At 41.1% G+C, this 16,693-nt stretch overlaps 2 protein-coding genes across 5 annotated transcripts; one reads left to right on the plus strand and one right to left on the minus strand.

Moving 5' to 3' along the window:
* Positions 1–67: 67 nt before the first annotated feature.
* On the plus strand, positions 68–5,937 carry LOC112893465 (membrane-bound transcription factor site-2 protease homolog). Of its 3 annotated transcripts, XM_025960810.1 has the most exons (10): positions 83–256; positions 405–470; positions 1,215–1,281; positions 2,042–2,116; positions 2,191–2,294; positions 2,460–2,607; positions 3,835–3,915; positions 3,983–4,438; positions 4,867–5,196; positions 5,629–5,937. In XM_025960810.1, the coding sequence occupies exons 1-10, from the start codon at positions 156–158 to the stop codon at positions 5,803–5,805; spliced, it is 1,605 nt and encodes a 534-aa protein (XP_025816595.1). In that variant the 5' UTR covers positions 83–155; the 3' UTR covers positions 5,806–5,937. The 3 variants fall into 3 exon arrangements, with proteins under 3 accessions (XP_025816597.1, XP_025816595.1, XP_025816596.1); XM_025960812.1 differs by lacking the exon at positions 4,867–5,196 and having other exon boundaries at positions 68–256; XM_025960811.1 differs by lacking the exon at positions 83–256 and having other exon boundaries at positions 400–470; positions 1,215–1,270.
* A 475-nt stretch (positions 5,938–6,412) lies between these two features.
* LOC112893411 (CTP synthase-like) lies at positions 6,413–13,405 on the minus strand. 2 transcript variants are annotated; one of them, XM_025960721.1, is made up of 21 exons: positions 13,093–13,405; positions 11,738–11,817; positions 11,417–11,503; positions 10,669–10,719; positions 10,462–10,579; positions 10,209–10,313; positions 10,031–10,095; positions 9,640–9,723; positions 9,485–9,535; positions 9,341–9,403; positions 9,202–9,248; positions 9,019–9,097; positions 8,835–8,897; positions 8,279–8,368; positions 8,159–8,197; positions 7,869–8,096; positions 7,693–7,778; positions 7,554–7,602; positions 7,385–7,465; positions 7,158–7,251; positions 6,413–7,019 (listed from the first exon to the last, which is right to left on the minus strand). In XM_025960721.1, the coding sequence occupies exons 1-21, from the start codon at positions 13,208–13,210 to the stop codon at positions 6,832–6,834; spliced, it is 1,866 nt and encodes a 621-aa protein (XP_025816506.1). In that variant the 5' UTR covers positions 13,211–13,405; the 3' UTR covers positions 6,413–6,831. The 2 variants fall into 2 exon arrangements, with proteins under 2 accessions (XP_025816506.1, XP_025816507.1); XM_025960722.1 differs by having other exon boundaries at positions 10,209–10,265; positions 13,093–13,401.
* Between the last annotated feature and the right edge of the window lie 3,288 nt (positions 13,406–16,693).

Consider the following 16,693-nt stretch of genomic DNA (forward strand, 5'->3'; position numbering starts at 1 on the left):
ACGACAATCCCAACCCTCCATTATGGATCCGACCGTTAGATAATTACCGGCATTTAAACCCTCCAAATTGCATTATTGCAATGACCGAGCCGAACTGAAAAGAAATCCTGCCTGCCCGGCGGCAACGCATCTCTCCGGCTCGCCCCGCTGCTCGAATGATCGGCGGCTCAGGCCGCGGCAGGCGGCGGGGGCGCGCGCCGGCGTCCCTGTCCACGACCACCTCCGCCCGCCGCACCGACCACTCCGTCTCCTTCTGGTTAGTGAACGGCACGGTCTCTTCTCTCGCGCTCTCTCTACTCATGAAGCTCGATCTAAATTGCTTCCTTCTTAGGTTTCTCTCTCGTATTTTCGTTTTGTTCTTTAGTGACTTTTAATCTTTGTTATTGTTGATGCGCAAAATTCAGGTATTGCGACTGCAAGATATATGGCTTCAATGACACCCTATCCAGTTTGGGGTCGAAATATGCTAGGTATGGTTTCTGAAGATTTTATTTAGTTCCTTGATTTTGGCATGAGTAGAAAATTCAGGTGTGCATTGCTTTCGTTTCACTAACTTTTTTGTTGCCGATTCCAATATACATTTAGAATCGTCTGCTCTTACATATACCCTAAACCCCTGTTGCCAGATTGTTCACATTTGTATTCTCAATTTCTTAGTTTTTAGTTTCGTCTAAAGCAATGCTATCCATATAGAAGACTGAAGTTAAACATGTCATTCTGGTAGATCTGGCGTTGTAATAGTTTGATAACCAATTTAGTGCCAGACTTATTTGTGTAACCAACTAACCATGAAATTTAGCATTTTTTGTCATCTAGGGTCCTTATTCCGTTTTTCTTCTCTGAAATTTTAAGCATATATAACTGTATGTATTCCTTGTACTGATAAGTAGTGGTGCATTACCGTTCTATAATCCATAGGGATAGCCGTTCCATATAGAACATCATGTACTTTTTTTCAGACCAGATCCTTGCACTGCTTTCCTTTCACTGTTCTACATTGCAAAACTATATGATCTCCTTTCAGTTCGTCCCCCCTTAGGTTCAACCATAGATCTTTCTAGATGCTCTGCACACACATTTGTATTCAAAATTCAGTTACCTTTCAAGCAGTGGTGTCAAAACAAAGACTGAAGTGCAGTTTCTTTGCCACTCTCAGAATGTCAATCAAAGCATCGCTTTCAAAGTTGTACTGAGTTTCCTTCCATTTTTTGCAGATTCATGAGAGGATGGTTTTCCATAGGCGCTTATTTCTCCCTCATTGCTTTAGTCGGTATATCCTTGGTCAGTTGATGTCTAATAATTGTTCCCAATGTTCTCTACATTATATACAAAAGTTGAAATTGTTCATTTGTATCATGGATCCCATGATGTCACCGACTGTTGCTTCTCAAACAGTTAGAACAACTCGTGCAGTCGTACCTTACAATGCACATTAGGACGTGATTATTAACATGATTTAAAATGTGTATACGAGTCTATATATGCCTCTATTAGTTGCCTTGGTTCATGATGGCTGGACGGGCTGCTTCTTCAGACAGAGGCAATGCTGATATTTTACATGCAGTTTCTTTAATATATGTTGGCTTCTTAATTTTGTTATAACTTATTATAATATATAAAATTGACATCTATGCTTATAATGGTTAAGTTCTTATCGGGTAAAGCATTGGGATATCCTTTCGTTGGTTCAATATTTTCAAAGGATTTGTTTCCAAACTTTTTGGCTTGGCTTTCTCACGGATTTTATTAGAGCTCTAGTAGACATTATGATAATATTAAGTATTTGTTAATTTAATCAAGTCTACCACTTGATACTCTTACAGTAACTGCATTTAATATTATCAACCTGTAGCTATGTACCTTAAATTTCTGTGTTTCCTGGGTTTTCACTCATATCAGTTCCCATCATTTCTTTATAAATATGCTGTGGGTTTAGCAGGTAGTCCACATATCTTCCGTTGTAATGTCGACAGAGCTATATCTTTGATTATATTTTCCCCTTAAGTAAGCATTACGTAGTGTGATCTGTTTGATTTCCTAGATGCTACTTTGGGAGTCAATTGGTGTGTTTTATTTCCGGAGTGGATGTCTTAGTGCCTGGTTAAAGAACCTACTGGTAAGTAGAATTTGGCACTCCTTTTTTTCAGCTTCTCACATCAACAACCCACCATGCATTTGTGCTTATTGCAGACTTCAGGGCACAGCATATCTATTATGGATACCACAATCATCATAATGTCAACAATCTTGTCTATTGCTTTTCATGAATTCGGACATGCCATTGCAGCTGCAAGGTCTTTATGTCTTGCCTTCTCGTTTCTTTTTTTTTCTGTTAGATGTGTTGCATGTTTTCTTTGTGCTCAATGATACTCAGAGCATCTGTATTATGTTTTATTTTGCCTGCTCATGAATAATTTTCCTGCCATGTTCTGACACATTCTTTTCTACATGTGCAACAGTGAGGGAGTAGAGATTGAGTATGTTGCCATATTTGTCGCTGTACTTTTTCCTGGAGCATTTGTTGCTCTGAACTATGACCTACTGCAGAATCGGCCTCTCTTTTCGATGCTCCGGATTTATTGTGCAGGAATTTGGCATAATGTTGTGGTAAGCCATGCTATTGTGCATTGGTTATTTCCAAACATACTAGTAAAACATCTTTTTTGGTTGTCTCTTTTTATTTTCATAATACATTGCCATCTACTTTGAATGTATGTGGTACTTCATGCTAAGTTATACAGAACTGTAGTGCTTCAATCAAAACAAACATGCATAACTATTTGTTCACTTGCAACAATGGAGGCAACAAACAAGAAATAAGTATATAAGATGTAACTGGCCACTATCTGACTGAATATTTGGTTTAAACAATGTGAGCCGAGATATATTGGAAAAATGGAAACCAGGCTCCTACACTAAACAAGCATGTCCTTATCTTCTCATAAGGGCAACTGTAGTGTGGGAATAAGGGGGGTCATAAGCTGCTTGAGGCCGACCTCATATATACCAGAAGAGGTCCTAAGCAGGTGTCGTAACCAAAAAAGTCTAGAACCAGCCTTAAGCTTGAGACCCGGTCTCAAGGATTAAAAAATTCGACAGCGAGCAGCAGCTTGTGTGCGACGGCGCTGCTGGTGGGCAACGAAGCTGCTGATGGCCTGGGAAGTCGAGCAATGGAGACATTTGGAAGATTTTTTTAACTTTTGTGCGGGGCCCAGCTTATGGCTGGCCGCGGCCTGATACACAAGGGCAGCGACCTCATCCCACTGTGGGACCCATGTTAAGGGCGCTATCGGCCTTACACGTTCCTGATGCCCTAAGGTAGCACTTAGTAAGGAGTAGTTGATATTTTAGGGCTACATCAGAGAGTATCTTGCCTACTCAAGTTTTGTTTGACTGGGACATCAGAAACTGATATCAATATGTAGGAGATGAGATGATTTTGCGTCCTTTTTTTTATTCCTTTGCTTGACTATAGGTCTGTAGCCTAAATCAGAGCCTCAAGCTATACCAACCAAATAGAAACAATTGCTGTTTTAGAAAATGACCTTAGAGAACTGTAAATACAGGATGTCAGGTTCTGTAGACTCTGTAACAACACTTGTGGTTTTAGATGTAGTTCAAGGGTGGAGTGGTATATACTTGTGTATCTTTTCATCCTAGCTGAGCATGTACTCGATTCATGTTGATCTTCTGCAAGTTTCTGTTGTGGTTTTAGATGTAGTTCAAGGGTGGAATTTAATGGTATATACTTTTGTATCTTTTCATCCTAGCTGAGCATGTACTCGATTCATGTTGATCTTCTGCAAGTTTCTGTTATGATTTCATGTTTAATAGCTCTGTGCAGTATGTGTGCTGATGGCATCATTACTCCCAGTGGTGTTATATCCTCTTTATGTGAGTGGTGATGGCCTTATGGTAAGTGTGCTTCTTTGATAATTCTGATCTTGGCAACCTTTTAGAATCTAAAAGACTGTCAGAACAGGTCACGGGAATCCCACGAACATCTCCTCTGTCAGAATACTTGTCTGTTCATGATGTTATCCTCTCTGTGGATGGTCTGAAAATAACAAGAACTGATGAGTGGATCAAGATTCTGAACCAAGATACTACAGCAAAATCCAGCGGTCCTGAGTTCCTTGAAGGCTCCCAGAGATATGTTGCCACCAATTCTGGCAAGGGTTATTGTGTGCCTGATTCGTGGGTGGATGCAAGCAAAAATCTCTGGCAGATAAGAGACAAGCTGCCCTGCCCAGCTGAACTGATAGCCTTTGAAAAAGCTATCTCTAATGACTCAGCCATTTTCACCGAGAAGATCGGCAGAGGTAGTGACCAGAAGGAAGTTGAGGGAACATATTGCTTAATTGCAAAAGATGTAGTAAAGCTTAGAAAATGTGGAAACGGGTGGCAGACGACTGAAGATGACGGAACATGTTTTGAGGTAAGAGCCCTGATTTGTTTTGATCCGTCCCTTTATATTGGGCGTGCTTTCCTGCAGCACTTATATCAATGCTCCAATTATATGGACTTTAAATGCCCCTAAATTATTCACTTAAATACTGCCCTTTATGCTTTGGTGTGCTGGCTAAGCTCACAGCTGCTAGCTGTATGTGTAATGTGTATGTATGCATAGATAAAGTGCGGGGGTAGTATTGGCAAACAACAAAAAATATGCATTCAAAAGATCATGACGCTAACAGTCCTGGACAAATCAATGAAAAAGGGATGCCCAACATAAATGGACGGTGAGGGAGTACAATGTGACAATTGATTAAGAATCTTTAGGAACCCAGCCCTTCTTGTAAAAGTAGTTATCTGTTTATATGATTTAATGTGCTTCATGTATGTCTATTTGATCAATGTTGACAGGATGAGTACTGCTTGGTACCTGCTCTGACCCCAGGCTTTTCATGGATTGAGGTCTCCTATGCCAAGCCATACTCTTTGGGCTGTTTACAAAGAGGAGGAAATTTATCATCATCATCACATGCTACAAATAGTGACCGTGGACATAGTCCTTGTGAGGGATCTTTTGTTTATCTGGGTGATCTGTTATCAGCAGCGCATTCTGTTAGGTTATCCCCCTACCGGCCTCGATGGCCACTCCTTTTACTTGCAGATGTCCCATATATCTTGGGAAATGGTTTAAGTAGTTTGCTTCATGCGTCTGCGGCATTGGCTGTAGTCAATAGCATACCGGTGAGTCTTTCCTTTACCGGGGTGATGGGTTCCTCAATTCGTTATTACCCGCTTGCAATATGTTTGCACAACTTTGCATAGGAGATGATAATCTTAGCAGAATACAGTGTCAGTCATTGCAGCATAGAAACTTGGCAATTCGGCAACTAATTTCGAGGAGAAGCTACATGATATGATAGTTTAATTTTTTGAAAGTGTTGAATTTTTTTCCTTACTATTTTGGGCGTAGTTACGTTTCTATTGGTTTATATTAACAAGTACATCTAGCCTCTAAATTTCAGTGTCTTTCATTCATATGATTACTTAGTGTTTGCTTAGCCATCTGCTTTTGGGGGTAAATTCTGGTTTGCTGCTATCTTCTCAACGTTTGAACCCACTAAGCTTCAGTGTTCAGAGTGCTTTTCTGGCAGCTCACTCTGTCTCAATGAACAGGTGTATTATCTGGATGGGGAAGCCATTTTGGAGGCTAGCTTAAGCTACGTATCTTGGTTTTCCCGGAGACAGCGACACGAAATTCTGAAAGTTTGCCGCTTTGTATGGACAGTTTTATCCATTATTACATTCTCAAGGATTTTTTATTCAACTACACTATTTTATGGTTTTGTATAATTACCGTGGAATTTTTGTACTGAACAAAGAGGAAAAATCCTTTCATGATGCATGGCAATTGTATGGTGTATCCTGTATGAGCTATTACTATACACAATTGATAGAACACTGAAGCATAGTTGGCGAATCAAATGCCTAAATGAAATTCATGTTCAATTTTTTGCAAAAACATTAAGTGACTCTTCAGGGGAATGCTTGCAGTTATTTTCCTTTTTGTGTTTGGTGGAGTAAAATTCAATGTCAGTAGGAAAACTGCAACGGAAAAGATGGAGGAGAATTTCCTAACTTAGTTCATGCAGAAATTCATCATTATTCCTCTCCAACAAACCACCGTCATTATTCCAGATTCGACCTACAATATATCTTAATGCGCACTTTCTTCTAGATGAATAAAGTACTGTTGGGGCTTCAAAACTAGAAAAGAGAAACATCAAAATCATGCACATGATGTTCTGCTACGCATATCATTGCCCTAAGCTCCAAAATTTCGAAGCCAAGAAAAAAAATGACAATTCCAGATAACACTGGATCCTTGAAGGAGACGACTAGCTCACCAATCACCATGCAGCGGAGCAACACAGGCACCAACTAATAGCAACAATATTGCTTTGCATTTCATGGCAACGCAACCATGGCCAAGCATTTGTGTATTCAATCCTTGGACAAGTTCTTCCATAATGTACATTGTACAAATAGCTGAGAGATTCCGGGCTCTACTAACGCTACCAAGACACTGCCAGCCTTAATTATAGGCCTCAAACAAAAAGGAAATATCACGCGCGCACACTAGAACTCACTCACCACCCTATAGCTACTAGTCTGCTTCAACGGACCGGAGGACGTTCCTCGTTAAAATGTCGGAACCGTGTGTCGCTGGAGCTGGAGCTGGGGCCGGGCCGGGCTTGCCGAGTCTTAGCCTTCTCAGTTGATCAGAGACAAATACAAACCAAGAAGGAAGATGAAAAGGGGTACAAGCAAAACCGTAGGAGCAAATTTCAATCAAGCCTTGGCTTAGTATTTATGCTTCTAGGTGTGAATGCCGGTGCCATTTGGGTAGTACCCATTTACCAAGCTGTTTAATTGACTCTTCACAGGTACAGTTGGGTACAGTTTCCGTATCTGGACTTTACCGTTGTTCATATGTGTCTTTGTCAGATTGCTGCAGCTGCGTTGAAGCAAAGGTTCTAGTTGCCCAGATGCCGCTGCTATCAGACCTGTCAGCAGAGATGCATTGTTGATTCAGATGAAGCACTTTGCCATTCTCAGAAAGCAGTGGTAGTGTTATTAGTAGAAGAGTGGATATCGGAACAGAACTGATGGCGTGGTCATTTTGTTTTTTCGAGTTGCATTACCTAAGAAAAGTGGAGACGGCTTTCCTGGTCTCGACTTAAATTCAGGATGGAATTGTGCGCCGATGAAGAACTTGTGAGAGGGCAGTTCAATGATCTGCGCAGCAGAGCACCGTCCATTAGGTGGAGAAAGTTTTTATTAGAGATCCTCTATCTCTCTACAGTTTTGTGTTGAATTATTAGGAACTAATTGTAAGTCTACAGTATCCAAGAAAAAATTCCAAGCCCACCTCCATGCGTCTTCTACTTTCATCCTTACCCACGAATTGAAGCCCGGCCCTCTCAAAGTCTGGGACCATATCAGGGTTCACCTGAAAAACGAAACACTCTTCATCGTTATACAAAAGAGCAGTGGCATACATGATTTAATATGGCTATCAGACAATTCAGTAAGACTACCTCGTATCTGTGGCGATGCCTTTCATCTACAGAGGTGGCATTGCCATACCTAAGATACATTTGCAACAGTTATATTTCGCTTCATCAAGTGCACAATTATACATGAGACTGGAGACTATGAGGGCTACTGTTTTCTTACAGCCTTGCAGATTTGCAGCCATGGACATGGAAATATGTTCTCCTTGATCCAAGTCTCATTGTCGCGCCCATATGGGTTTTTGAGCCCTGTGGAAGTGTTGTCCGAAGTATACAGATGAAAATGAATGGTAATGGATAGTAATTACCAAGCAAGTATGGTAAGTTGACATAACCTACCTCTGGCATGAAAATGACGCAGGGTGATGTTGCAGCTGGGTCAAATTCTGTGCTATTAGCACCACATAATTTCATAACCGAACGGGCAAACTCAATCACTGCAATTTGCATTCCCAAGCAAATGCCGAGATAAGGAACATTGTTTTCGCGTGCATATTTTGCAGCAAGAATTTTGCCCTGAACTCCCCTATCTCCAAAGCCTCCAGGGACGAGTATACCATCTGCCCCCTGTGGTGGAAATTCCGTCAAATGACCACACAGAAGTACTTTTTGATGTAAAGTGTGCTTACCTTGAGCAGCTTCCATGCTTTTTTGTGGGCTTCAGGGTTCTGCACAAAACAAACATCTCGAAAGCATCAGCAGAAGCACCATTGAGGAATAAAATGATTTGGTGCCCACAATAAACTGACCTCTCTAGCTGAAGAATCTTCCAGATCACATGAAGGAACCCAGTCGACTACAAGCTTTCTTTCCATAGCAACTGATGCATGCAGAAGAGCCTGAAATAAGGTCAGGTTTGGTAAATTATCCAACAGAAAAAGAGCAATATTGTCAGGATTGAAGCTTTGCTTTGCCAGCAAGAAAAGAGTTTTGACTGGCAGAACTCCAGCGAACTATGAAGCATAGCTACAGTTTTAAACAAAAATTCGAAACACCGGCATGTGAGAAAAATGAAACTATTCAGGCAGGTCCCCGAGGTCTGTTCATATACAACTGAGATACTAATATATGCTGTATACTGCGATACCAGCTTAGAATTTTGTTGTAAGGAGGGACACTGCCTTTATTTTCAGAAAGATTTGAAAAAAAAACTTGCGAGTCATTTTAGTGTAGTGTTCTTTTCATTGATTCGCAATCAAACTTGGAGTTATACCTATCCAGCGATCAACTTCAAATTCATGTGTAAGAGTATTATTATCGTCATTGCAAGTACAAGTGTACATCTTAACTTAGTAAAAATGTTACCTTTAGAACAGACAGGTACGAATCTGATAGCCCAGTATATTTTCCAACCATGGCAATATTGACCTGAAAATTTGATTGTGCAATAGTGCTCGATTTAAATGGCCATTCTCTTAAAAGCATAAGAGGTGACACTCTACCCCTCACCCTGGGAACAATAAGAAGAATAATGACTAATGAATCCTACCGGAGTCTTCAGTTTGTCAAATTTGGTGGCCCTTTCTGTCCACTCCGCCAACTTAGGTTCCCTAGGTACCTTTCCAGCACTGCATACATTAACCGGAATAAAAAAAAACAGTGGACACATCAGCATTGCTCCTTCAAACTACAAGATGAAGAAAAATTGCAGTGATCTTTCAAAAATACATACTACTGAAGTTCTAAAACTTTCAGAATAGCTTCATGGGCCTTCTGGTCCTATAAAAAAAATTTACATTGTAGATGGTTAGATAAGATGTTGATTCCAAATTTATGGTATCCATTCTATCCCAAAAAAAAAGGTGCCCTACCCTTAGCAACAAAGGGATGTGCCAAATGTTTGTCACGTCATGGAGGTTCACAATATTTGAGATCTGCAACATAAGTTGCATTTTTCAGAAAGAGCAAGGGTAAAAACTCAAAAGCAGACTTGAAATGGCAGGTAGTATCATTACCGGAACATGACAAAATTGTGAGAGCTTAACTTCCACATGCTCTTCCAATGGCTGCCAAAAATATGGAGATGAGCATCAGTGATACATTTTCAGTATCAAACTGAAATGAACAACAAAGAGCTTTGAAGGACTAAAAATAGAAGAATTCTGACTACCTCAGTACTGCGACATGCTAGAACATCTGGTGCCAACCCAAGTCTTCTAAGCCCTCGAACACTATGTTGGGTCGGCTTTGTTTTCTACACAAATTAGGAAGAGAAACATCATTTGCAAGGAAGCAGATAACAGACTACCACAACTAAAATACCCAAACAAAAATAATAGTTTTTAGGTTCTAATGAGTTAGTAATAGAACTGTTAGCATAGTAACAAAGCATAGGTTTCATTAAATCTAAATTGTAAGCTGAAGTGAACTTCATCTTTTGGGACATAAGTACATAACTATTTTGCTAGATTGTAAAATACTACAACCTGACATCAGCCCTAAATCCTAACAAATATACGAGCATCCTAGTCTCCTAGACCTTTCGTAGTAGTAAAACTCACCTGTTCACCAACTACATTTAGGACAGGAACAAGACTGACATGAACCAAACAGAAGTTTCCAGGTCCTACAGTACAGAAACAGGAACAAGCATATCAAATTGAAGCCAAAGGAAGCTGTACAAAGGACCACGCCAAAAGGAAAATTGTCATGCTCAGGAAAGACTTGCTGTTTTCTTACCAACACGATATGAAAATTGACCTAATGCTTCAACGAAAGGCATTGACTCAATATCCCCTGCATCAAGAATGCCACTGTCGTTATGCGGCGAAAAGATTTTGTCCCCTGCACCGGCATACTTACACAACTATGGGAACAATTAAGCAAATATAAACTACGCTAGGTGTTTGAACTATGTAATGCTGCTATTTATGCAACAATTTTGAACTATGTAATGCTGCTATTTATGCAACAATAGAATCATTATGTTCACCTATAGTGCCGCCAAGTTCAATGACACAAACATCAGGAGGTCCTTCTTTGCCGTCGACTGGATTCATTGCAACGCGTTCAATCCAATCTTGTATTTCATCTGTAATATGTGGCACAACCTGACAATGAAAATGAATACAGGTTCAGTAACCTCTGTCAACAATGGTATTTTTCTCACTGAAAACTCCATCACATGCTGATCATGCACCTGGACGGTTTTTCCCAGGTAGTCACCTCTTCTTTCTTTGTTAATGACAGCCTGATTCGAGCATTACAAAGAAAACTGATGTTAAATTACAGATGATGGAACCAGCAGGTACAGTTGGCAGCTTGACGCGAAGTCCAAGAAGAGTTGGACTATGTACAATCGACAGGCGATCACATGATAATGAAGTAAAAAAGCGTAATGTGTTTGGTCCTACTAACTTGCAATGACAACAGAACAGTTAGCTGCTAGTGGCATTTGTTTCAACTGTAGTTTCCTAGTTACCTAGTTTACTTTTGCATCCAATACAAAATTCAGGTGGTCAATAGAATAAAGATTCTTTATCAACCAGTTGATAGAAACAGCCAACAGGGCATCAACTCCACAATTAATCCACCATGTGGCAGGCTAAATCTTATTCAGCTGCTTCCGACAACGGTGGCAGGCTAGAGGCCCGTATGATTCTGCACATGCATAATTGTACTGCAGTGGATCTTACGATGAAATGTAAAGTGACTCAATAAAGATTTGTGGGTTCCATGTGCATTCAGTCAATCAAATGCTCAATGACTTACAGATATCCATTGAATGACGTGGCTTTGTTAACGTCAAATTTAAAAAGGAAAAAACAACTTTTTCCCCCTCTCATTAAAAAAAATAGGGAAGTATAAAAGCAAACTTTTTACTTGATAGTGCAATCTTCCACACAAGTTCTAATTGCATATGGATTAGGGCTCATCTGTCCAATTACCTGATAGATTTTTCCTGTGGTTATATTGTTGTCACGGGTCAATTTGATATCCAGAAAACGTTCATAATTTCCAAGGTCCAGGTCCACCTTCAAGAAAAATAGAAGGAAGAAAGACCGGTCAGCTGAAAAGATAATATTGACATGACCCTTTTCTTTTTCAGAAATATGAAACCATGCGACAAGATAATCCATGAAAAAAATTGTCCATTACAGGAGGGGTACTGGGGACAGTCTATGATCACACAAAATGATACCAACAGTATTTTCCTGTTAAGAGAGGAACAGAAAAAGGATATGCTGGAGCATCTTGTAGTTAGTTACCTCTCCACCATCATCCAAAACAAAGACCTCGCCATGCTCAAATGGAGACATGGTTCCAGCATCAGTGTTGAGGTAGGGGTCTGCAGATGGGTGGTCACAAATGAAAAAACATAAGAAACTACGAGCAGCAACTAATGTTCACCTAACAAAACTAAATGGCTTCTTAAACCCTTCACCAACTTCCCGTATATATAGATAGAAACCTTACAACTAAATTCTTGAACATAAGAGAACTAAAGAATGCGCAAACAGAAAAGGTTAGAATGAGTCGTTATGTCCATCAACTTAACCCAACAAAGGCACACAGCACCTCAGTGGAAGACAAAGGCACAAATTCCCAATCATTTGTAAAATTTATACTTGTACACCAATCAATTGGAGCAAACTGAATACCTTTCTTCAGAAAATGGTATGAAAAAAATTGTCAAAAGAATTTTAATGCATGAGGTGACAAACTTGACCCAAACTACTGAGGATTCCGTCTCTCTGAAGGAACTAAAGATTGTGACACCAAGTTCAGATATCCGCTTCTTCGAGAAAAGAACGAGTAACCAACAACCGAAAACAGAGTGTAAAACAGCTAATTACCAAAAGAAAAGATGAAAGCACCCAAAAGTTTTGTGAGCATGCAGTTCTATATGTGTTCGAGAGAGAGGAAAAAGGTTTTGTGAACAATCACCAACAGCACTATTAGCATACATGTATGGAAGTACAGAACCAGGCCTAGAAGGCTAAAACAACAGCAATGAGCTAGAGCTTCCAACTAACTTGAGAACAGAAATCTTCAAAGTAAAAGAGGGAAGCAAATATTATCAGAGAAACGCAAAAACAGCAAAAACCACATAGCAGATTGGTGCATCAAAAATGCGTTTGAGGCAGTTTTGTTTGATAGTTCAGCCGAATTTGAGAGCCCATTTCATTTCTTAGAGTAAAGGAACCCATTTCATTTCAGCTTAATTAAGACGGCCACGAACTAGCCAACGAGCGCATTCATTCGAGAGGCTGCCACGCGGCCATCGCACGCCCCAGACAGCTCCCCGGTTTCTGGAAATGCTGCTTCCTTTGCCCGAAACAGCACTTGATCCATAGCCGAAACGACAAAATGGGAGGCGTTCGGGCCTGGGCTCTGGGCTCAGACCGAGGCACCCAGCCAGCAAACGGCACGGCGAGATCACGAAGACCCAGTTTAAAATCCAGCCTTTCCACCGAAAAATCCGCCCTTTTTTCGGATTATCAGCTGGAAGCGGTTATTTATTTTGGCGCGGAAACGCCAAAGCCAGAGAGACCCCCCGAAAAGAAAGAAATCGTCAGGAAGCGAGCCGGCGGGGGGATGGAAATTGGAATGGCTGCCGTACCGATCTTGATGGTGGTGACGCGGAGGCCGCAGGCCTTGAGCACGACGCCGATGCTGCTGGCCGTCACGCCCTTGCCGAGGCCGCTCACCACCCCTCCGGTCACCAGCACGTACTTCATGGCCGTTCTTGCCGCCTCGGCGCCCCGAGCTGACGGTTTTTGGCTCTGCTCCTGCGGACAACAGGGAGGAGCAAGCGAGCTAGGCACTAGGCTAGTGTGGTGCCAAGGGGTGGGAGCTGGAGGCGGGCTCAGGCGCTCGCAGAGTTGGAAGTTTTTAGGCTGGAATGGGAGGGGACGAGGGGTTAAATAGAGCCTCGGGTGCCCGGAGGGAGCAGATAGCTCAACTAAAAACTCAACTCAAAACCTCAAGGCTCTCGCATGTAATGAAGAAAGGAAATGACTTTAATTTGGTTGCCGGACAGGTATTGGTTAAGCCCAGGTGGCCGGTGGGGGGTGTTACCGTGTTACCGTGTCTGATTGTGGTCTGCAACACATTGGATTTCCGTTGCAGGGCCAACAGCAAGAGGAAACGCCCAGAAAGTGACGGCTCATGGTGGATTTTGTAACTGGAAGGGTCCAAGCAATAGCCTTCAAGGTTCCTGTTGGATGTAAATTTGCATGAACCAGTACAACTCTTGTAAATTCTGCTGGATATCATTACCCATGCTTGAGCCTTTCATATATAGATCTTGTAGTGATTATTTCGAAGAAAAGATAATTCGTTCAAAATTTCAGAGAAAAAGTAGACAAAACAATCTGCACAATTTTTTTTTGAAACGTAAATCTGCACAACTTGTGTAGCGTATCACTAGTATCATGTTGAAAGTTATTGCACAATTGTAAGTGATTTTAATGTTTGTCACCCATGTGTCAACATAATTTACTCTTGTGAGAAACTAGATGAGTTTTATACTCTTTTCAGGTGTGCTGTAACAAAATTATTTCGGTAATACTTGTAGCTTGTAAGCATTTTGGATAGTTCCTTTAATTTTGCAGTAAAAGAAGCACCTCCGTCTTGCCATTGTGTTTGCTATAGTAAGGAGGTCTGGATAAGGGGCAACGGTTGAGATGGGACAAAAGCAGTGGTTTTCAGGTGTATAGAGTAGAGGTTTGTTGGTGTTGGTTGAGAGGTGCAGGATGCGCAAGACACCAGCACCTCCAGGCTCCAGCAGATGTCCAAAGTAAAAGACAAATTCGGAATACGTTGCTAGCTATGTATTGTAAGATTATTTATATTATCAAGGGTGGATGGTAGCGCTTGGACTTCGGTCACAAGTTTCTCACACCATAGAACGGATACGGTCGCGAGTTTCCTTTTTTTTTAGTGTTTTTTTATTCTGTCCCATATAATACTCCATTTTTCGTAGAAGCTTATAGTGAAATCGAGTCCTCAATACATATTTAAAAAATCAACAACGTAAAAGTTTTTTTTGATAAATTAGTATCTTTTTGTATCGTCAGTGTCAGGTAAAGCAATCTCTCAAAATATTTAACTATACAATGATATTCTTGATTCATAGTTTTCTTTTTTTCATATTAATGTTGTGACTTGCACCAGCCTTCTACTCTAGAGCCAGCTTCATTAATATTTCAAGAGATTGTGCATATCATCAAAGTGGTATTCTAGAACATATATTTGATTAGTTGGTCCAATAATGTGAATCACATTTTGGTTAAATATGCCATCCATGATGTATTTGTTTATTACTAGTCAAAAATTTGTTCCAAGTGCTAGGGAATCACATTCTTACGATAAAAATATCACATACATAAACACAAAGTAGTATTTTGTTGCTGGACTAATCTTCACCACTATTCAACTTGTCGTGTCGTCTCTAAGCCCTAATTCCAGCTTTTTCCAAAGAGATGATTCCGGTGGGAGAAAAAGGAGTTGTTTCAAGCATCGTCGATCATTAACCGTTATTTTCAGGTCCGCTGCTGCCTAACCAGAGACATGCATGCCGACTATAAGTCGTGGTCGTCGTTGTCAAAAACAAGTCTCAGCCTGACGGGGCTTCAATTTTGCAACTCCTATCCCTTTCTGCCAGCGCTTTATTTACAGCTCCCAGATTTTGCTTCAGCGCTACTTTTCCTGTGCGCACATCTTTTCCGATCCGGCTTCACATTATGGGTCATCAGGAAAGGACGTTAACAGTGAAGCCCCGTCATTCAAAATAACAAATCAGATATTATTAGCACAAACCAACATGTCATTAACCGAGCAATGCAACGACAAGTTACAGTGGGTTATATGAGATATTTCGCCGTTACATTTGACTAAGAATGCAGCAATTTAATATTCTAATTCATCGAAAATTCTTATGGGTTTTCCTAGCGTTGCAAAAAAAAAACAATGTTAAAAGAACGGGGAGCGCAAGTGTAACGGTGCCGAGATGGATAAAATGAATTTGCAATCGCGTCAAATTCCCAAAAGAAAACACACAAATATCATATTTTAGCTAGAAGATTAGAGTAAGCACCAATGATTGCTAGCTTTGTGCCTTTTGATAGAGTTAGGTAATGATAAGCTACCAGGTGCCGTGTATTAGTAGCCGCAGCAGAACACATCAGAGACAAATTATTAAGGGGAAATCCGTAAATCTTTCTTCTTTTTATCCTCCCTTTTTGCAGATCCGCATCTAACTGATAATTACGACGGAGTAGATTCTTGGATTCTAAGTAAAGTGGTACTGGTGGTTCTGGTGGTTTAAGCGAAGGGATCGGAAAGTGAACTTTCAAACTTGGCGCCAAAGGCAAACGACCCGGCTTGCAAGTTGGCAGCATTGATTAACCAAACTATCACTGCGTTTGAGTGAGATCTTGGTAGCAGTTGATACAGATTGCAGTTTTAGTTTATGCGTTCATGAATGCTGTACATTAAAGAATGTGCACTCTTATCTCATATTTTGCTTCTTTTTAGTTTGGAGCCTTTTTCTAAAGAAAATAGAACGACCACATTCACTCTGTGCTCTCATTCTCTCTCTTTGGCAGCTCTGGCATTGTATTTCTCTATTGCTTTCCTCGCACAACCGATCGAGACGTGCACTGTACTGCTCTCATCGTCATGGTTAATTTTCTTCGAGCATGTATGTAATCTTTCAACCAGGAAAACGTACACAGTCCACTTTGTACTTTTTTTTCACGCCCAGTCCATCAAGGAATGAAAGGACGCAGCTGATGGCCGGCGTCCTATCATCCTAACCTCAGGTCCCTTCTCTCTTGGCAACCTTTGTCATTCAATATATATGCAGGCCGTGTCAATAGGAGTAGGATGGACCAGGCCAGGCCAGAACCAGAGAGAGAGAGAGAGAGAGAGCAGGGGTGACTGGCGAACCCAATGCTGCGGACGCTGGACCAAACCCTGACCAGGCTCCGAGTCACCACCCCCGCATTCAATTCAAATCCGTATCCGCCAGACTCGTACCAACTTGCCTGCGGAAATTATTGGCGCGCACATTTTCCGTCTGACGCCGAGTCCGCGCCAGCACGGATCCACGCCATCGCCCGGATCGAGCGGCAAGAGATTTTGATTCGCGCGTGCGCGCTCGCTGGGCACGCTTAGGTTAGTACTCCTGTTAGCCACTAATTAGCCAATAATAATAT

Source organism: Panicum hallii, chromosome 5 (assembly GCF_002211085.1).
Source record: "Panicum hallii strain FIL2 chromosome 5, PHallii_v3.1, whole genome shotgun sequence".
NCBI classification, from domain to species: domain Eukaryota; kingdom Viridiplantae; phylum Streptophyta; class Magnoliopsida; order Poales; family Poaceae; genus Panicum; species Panicum hallii.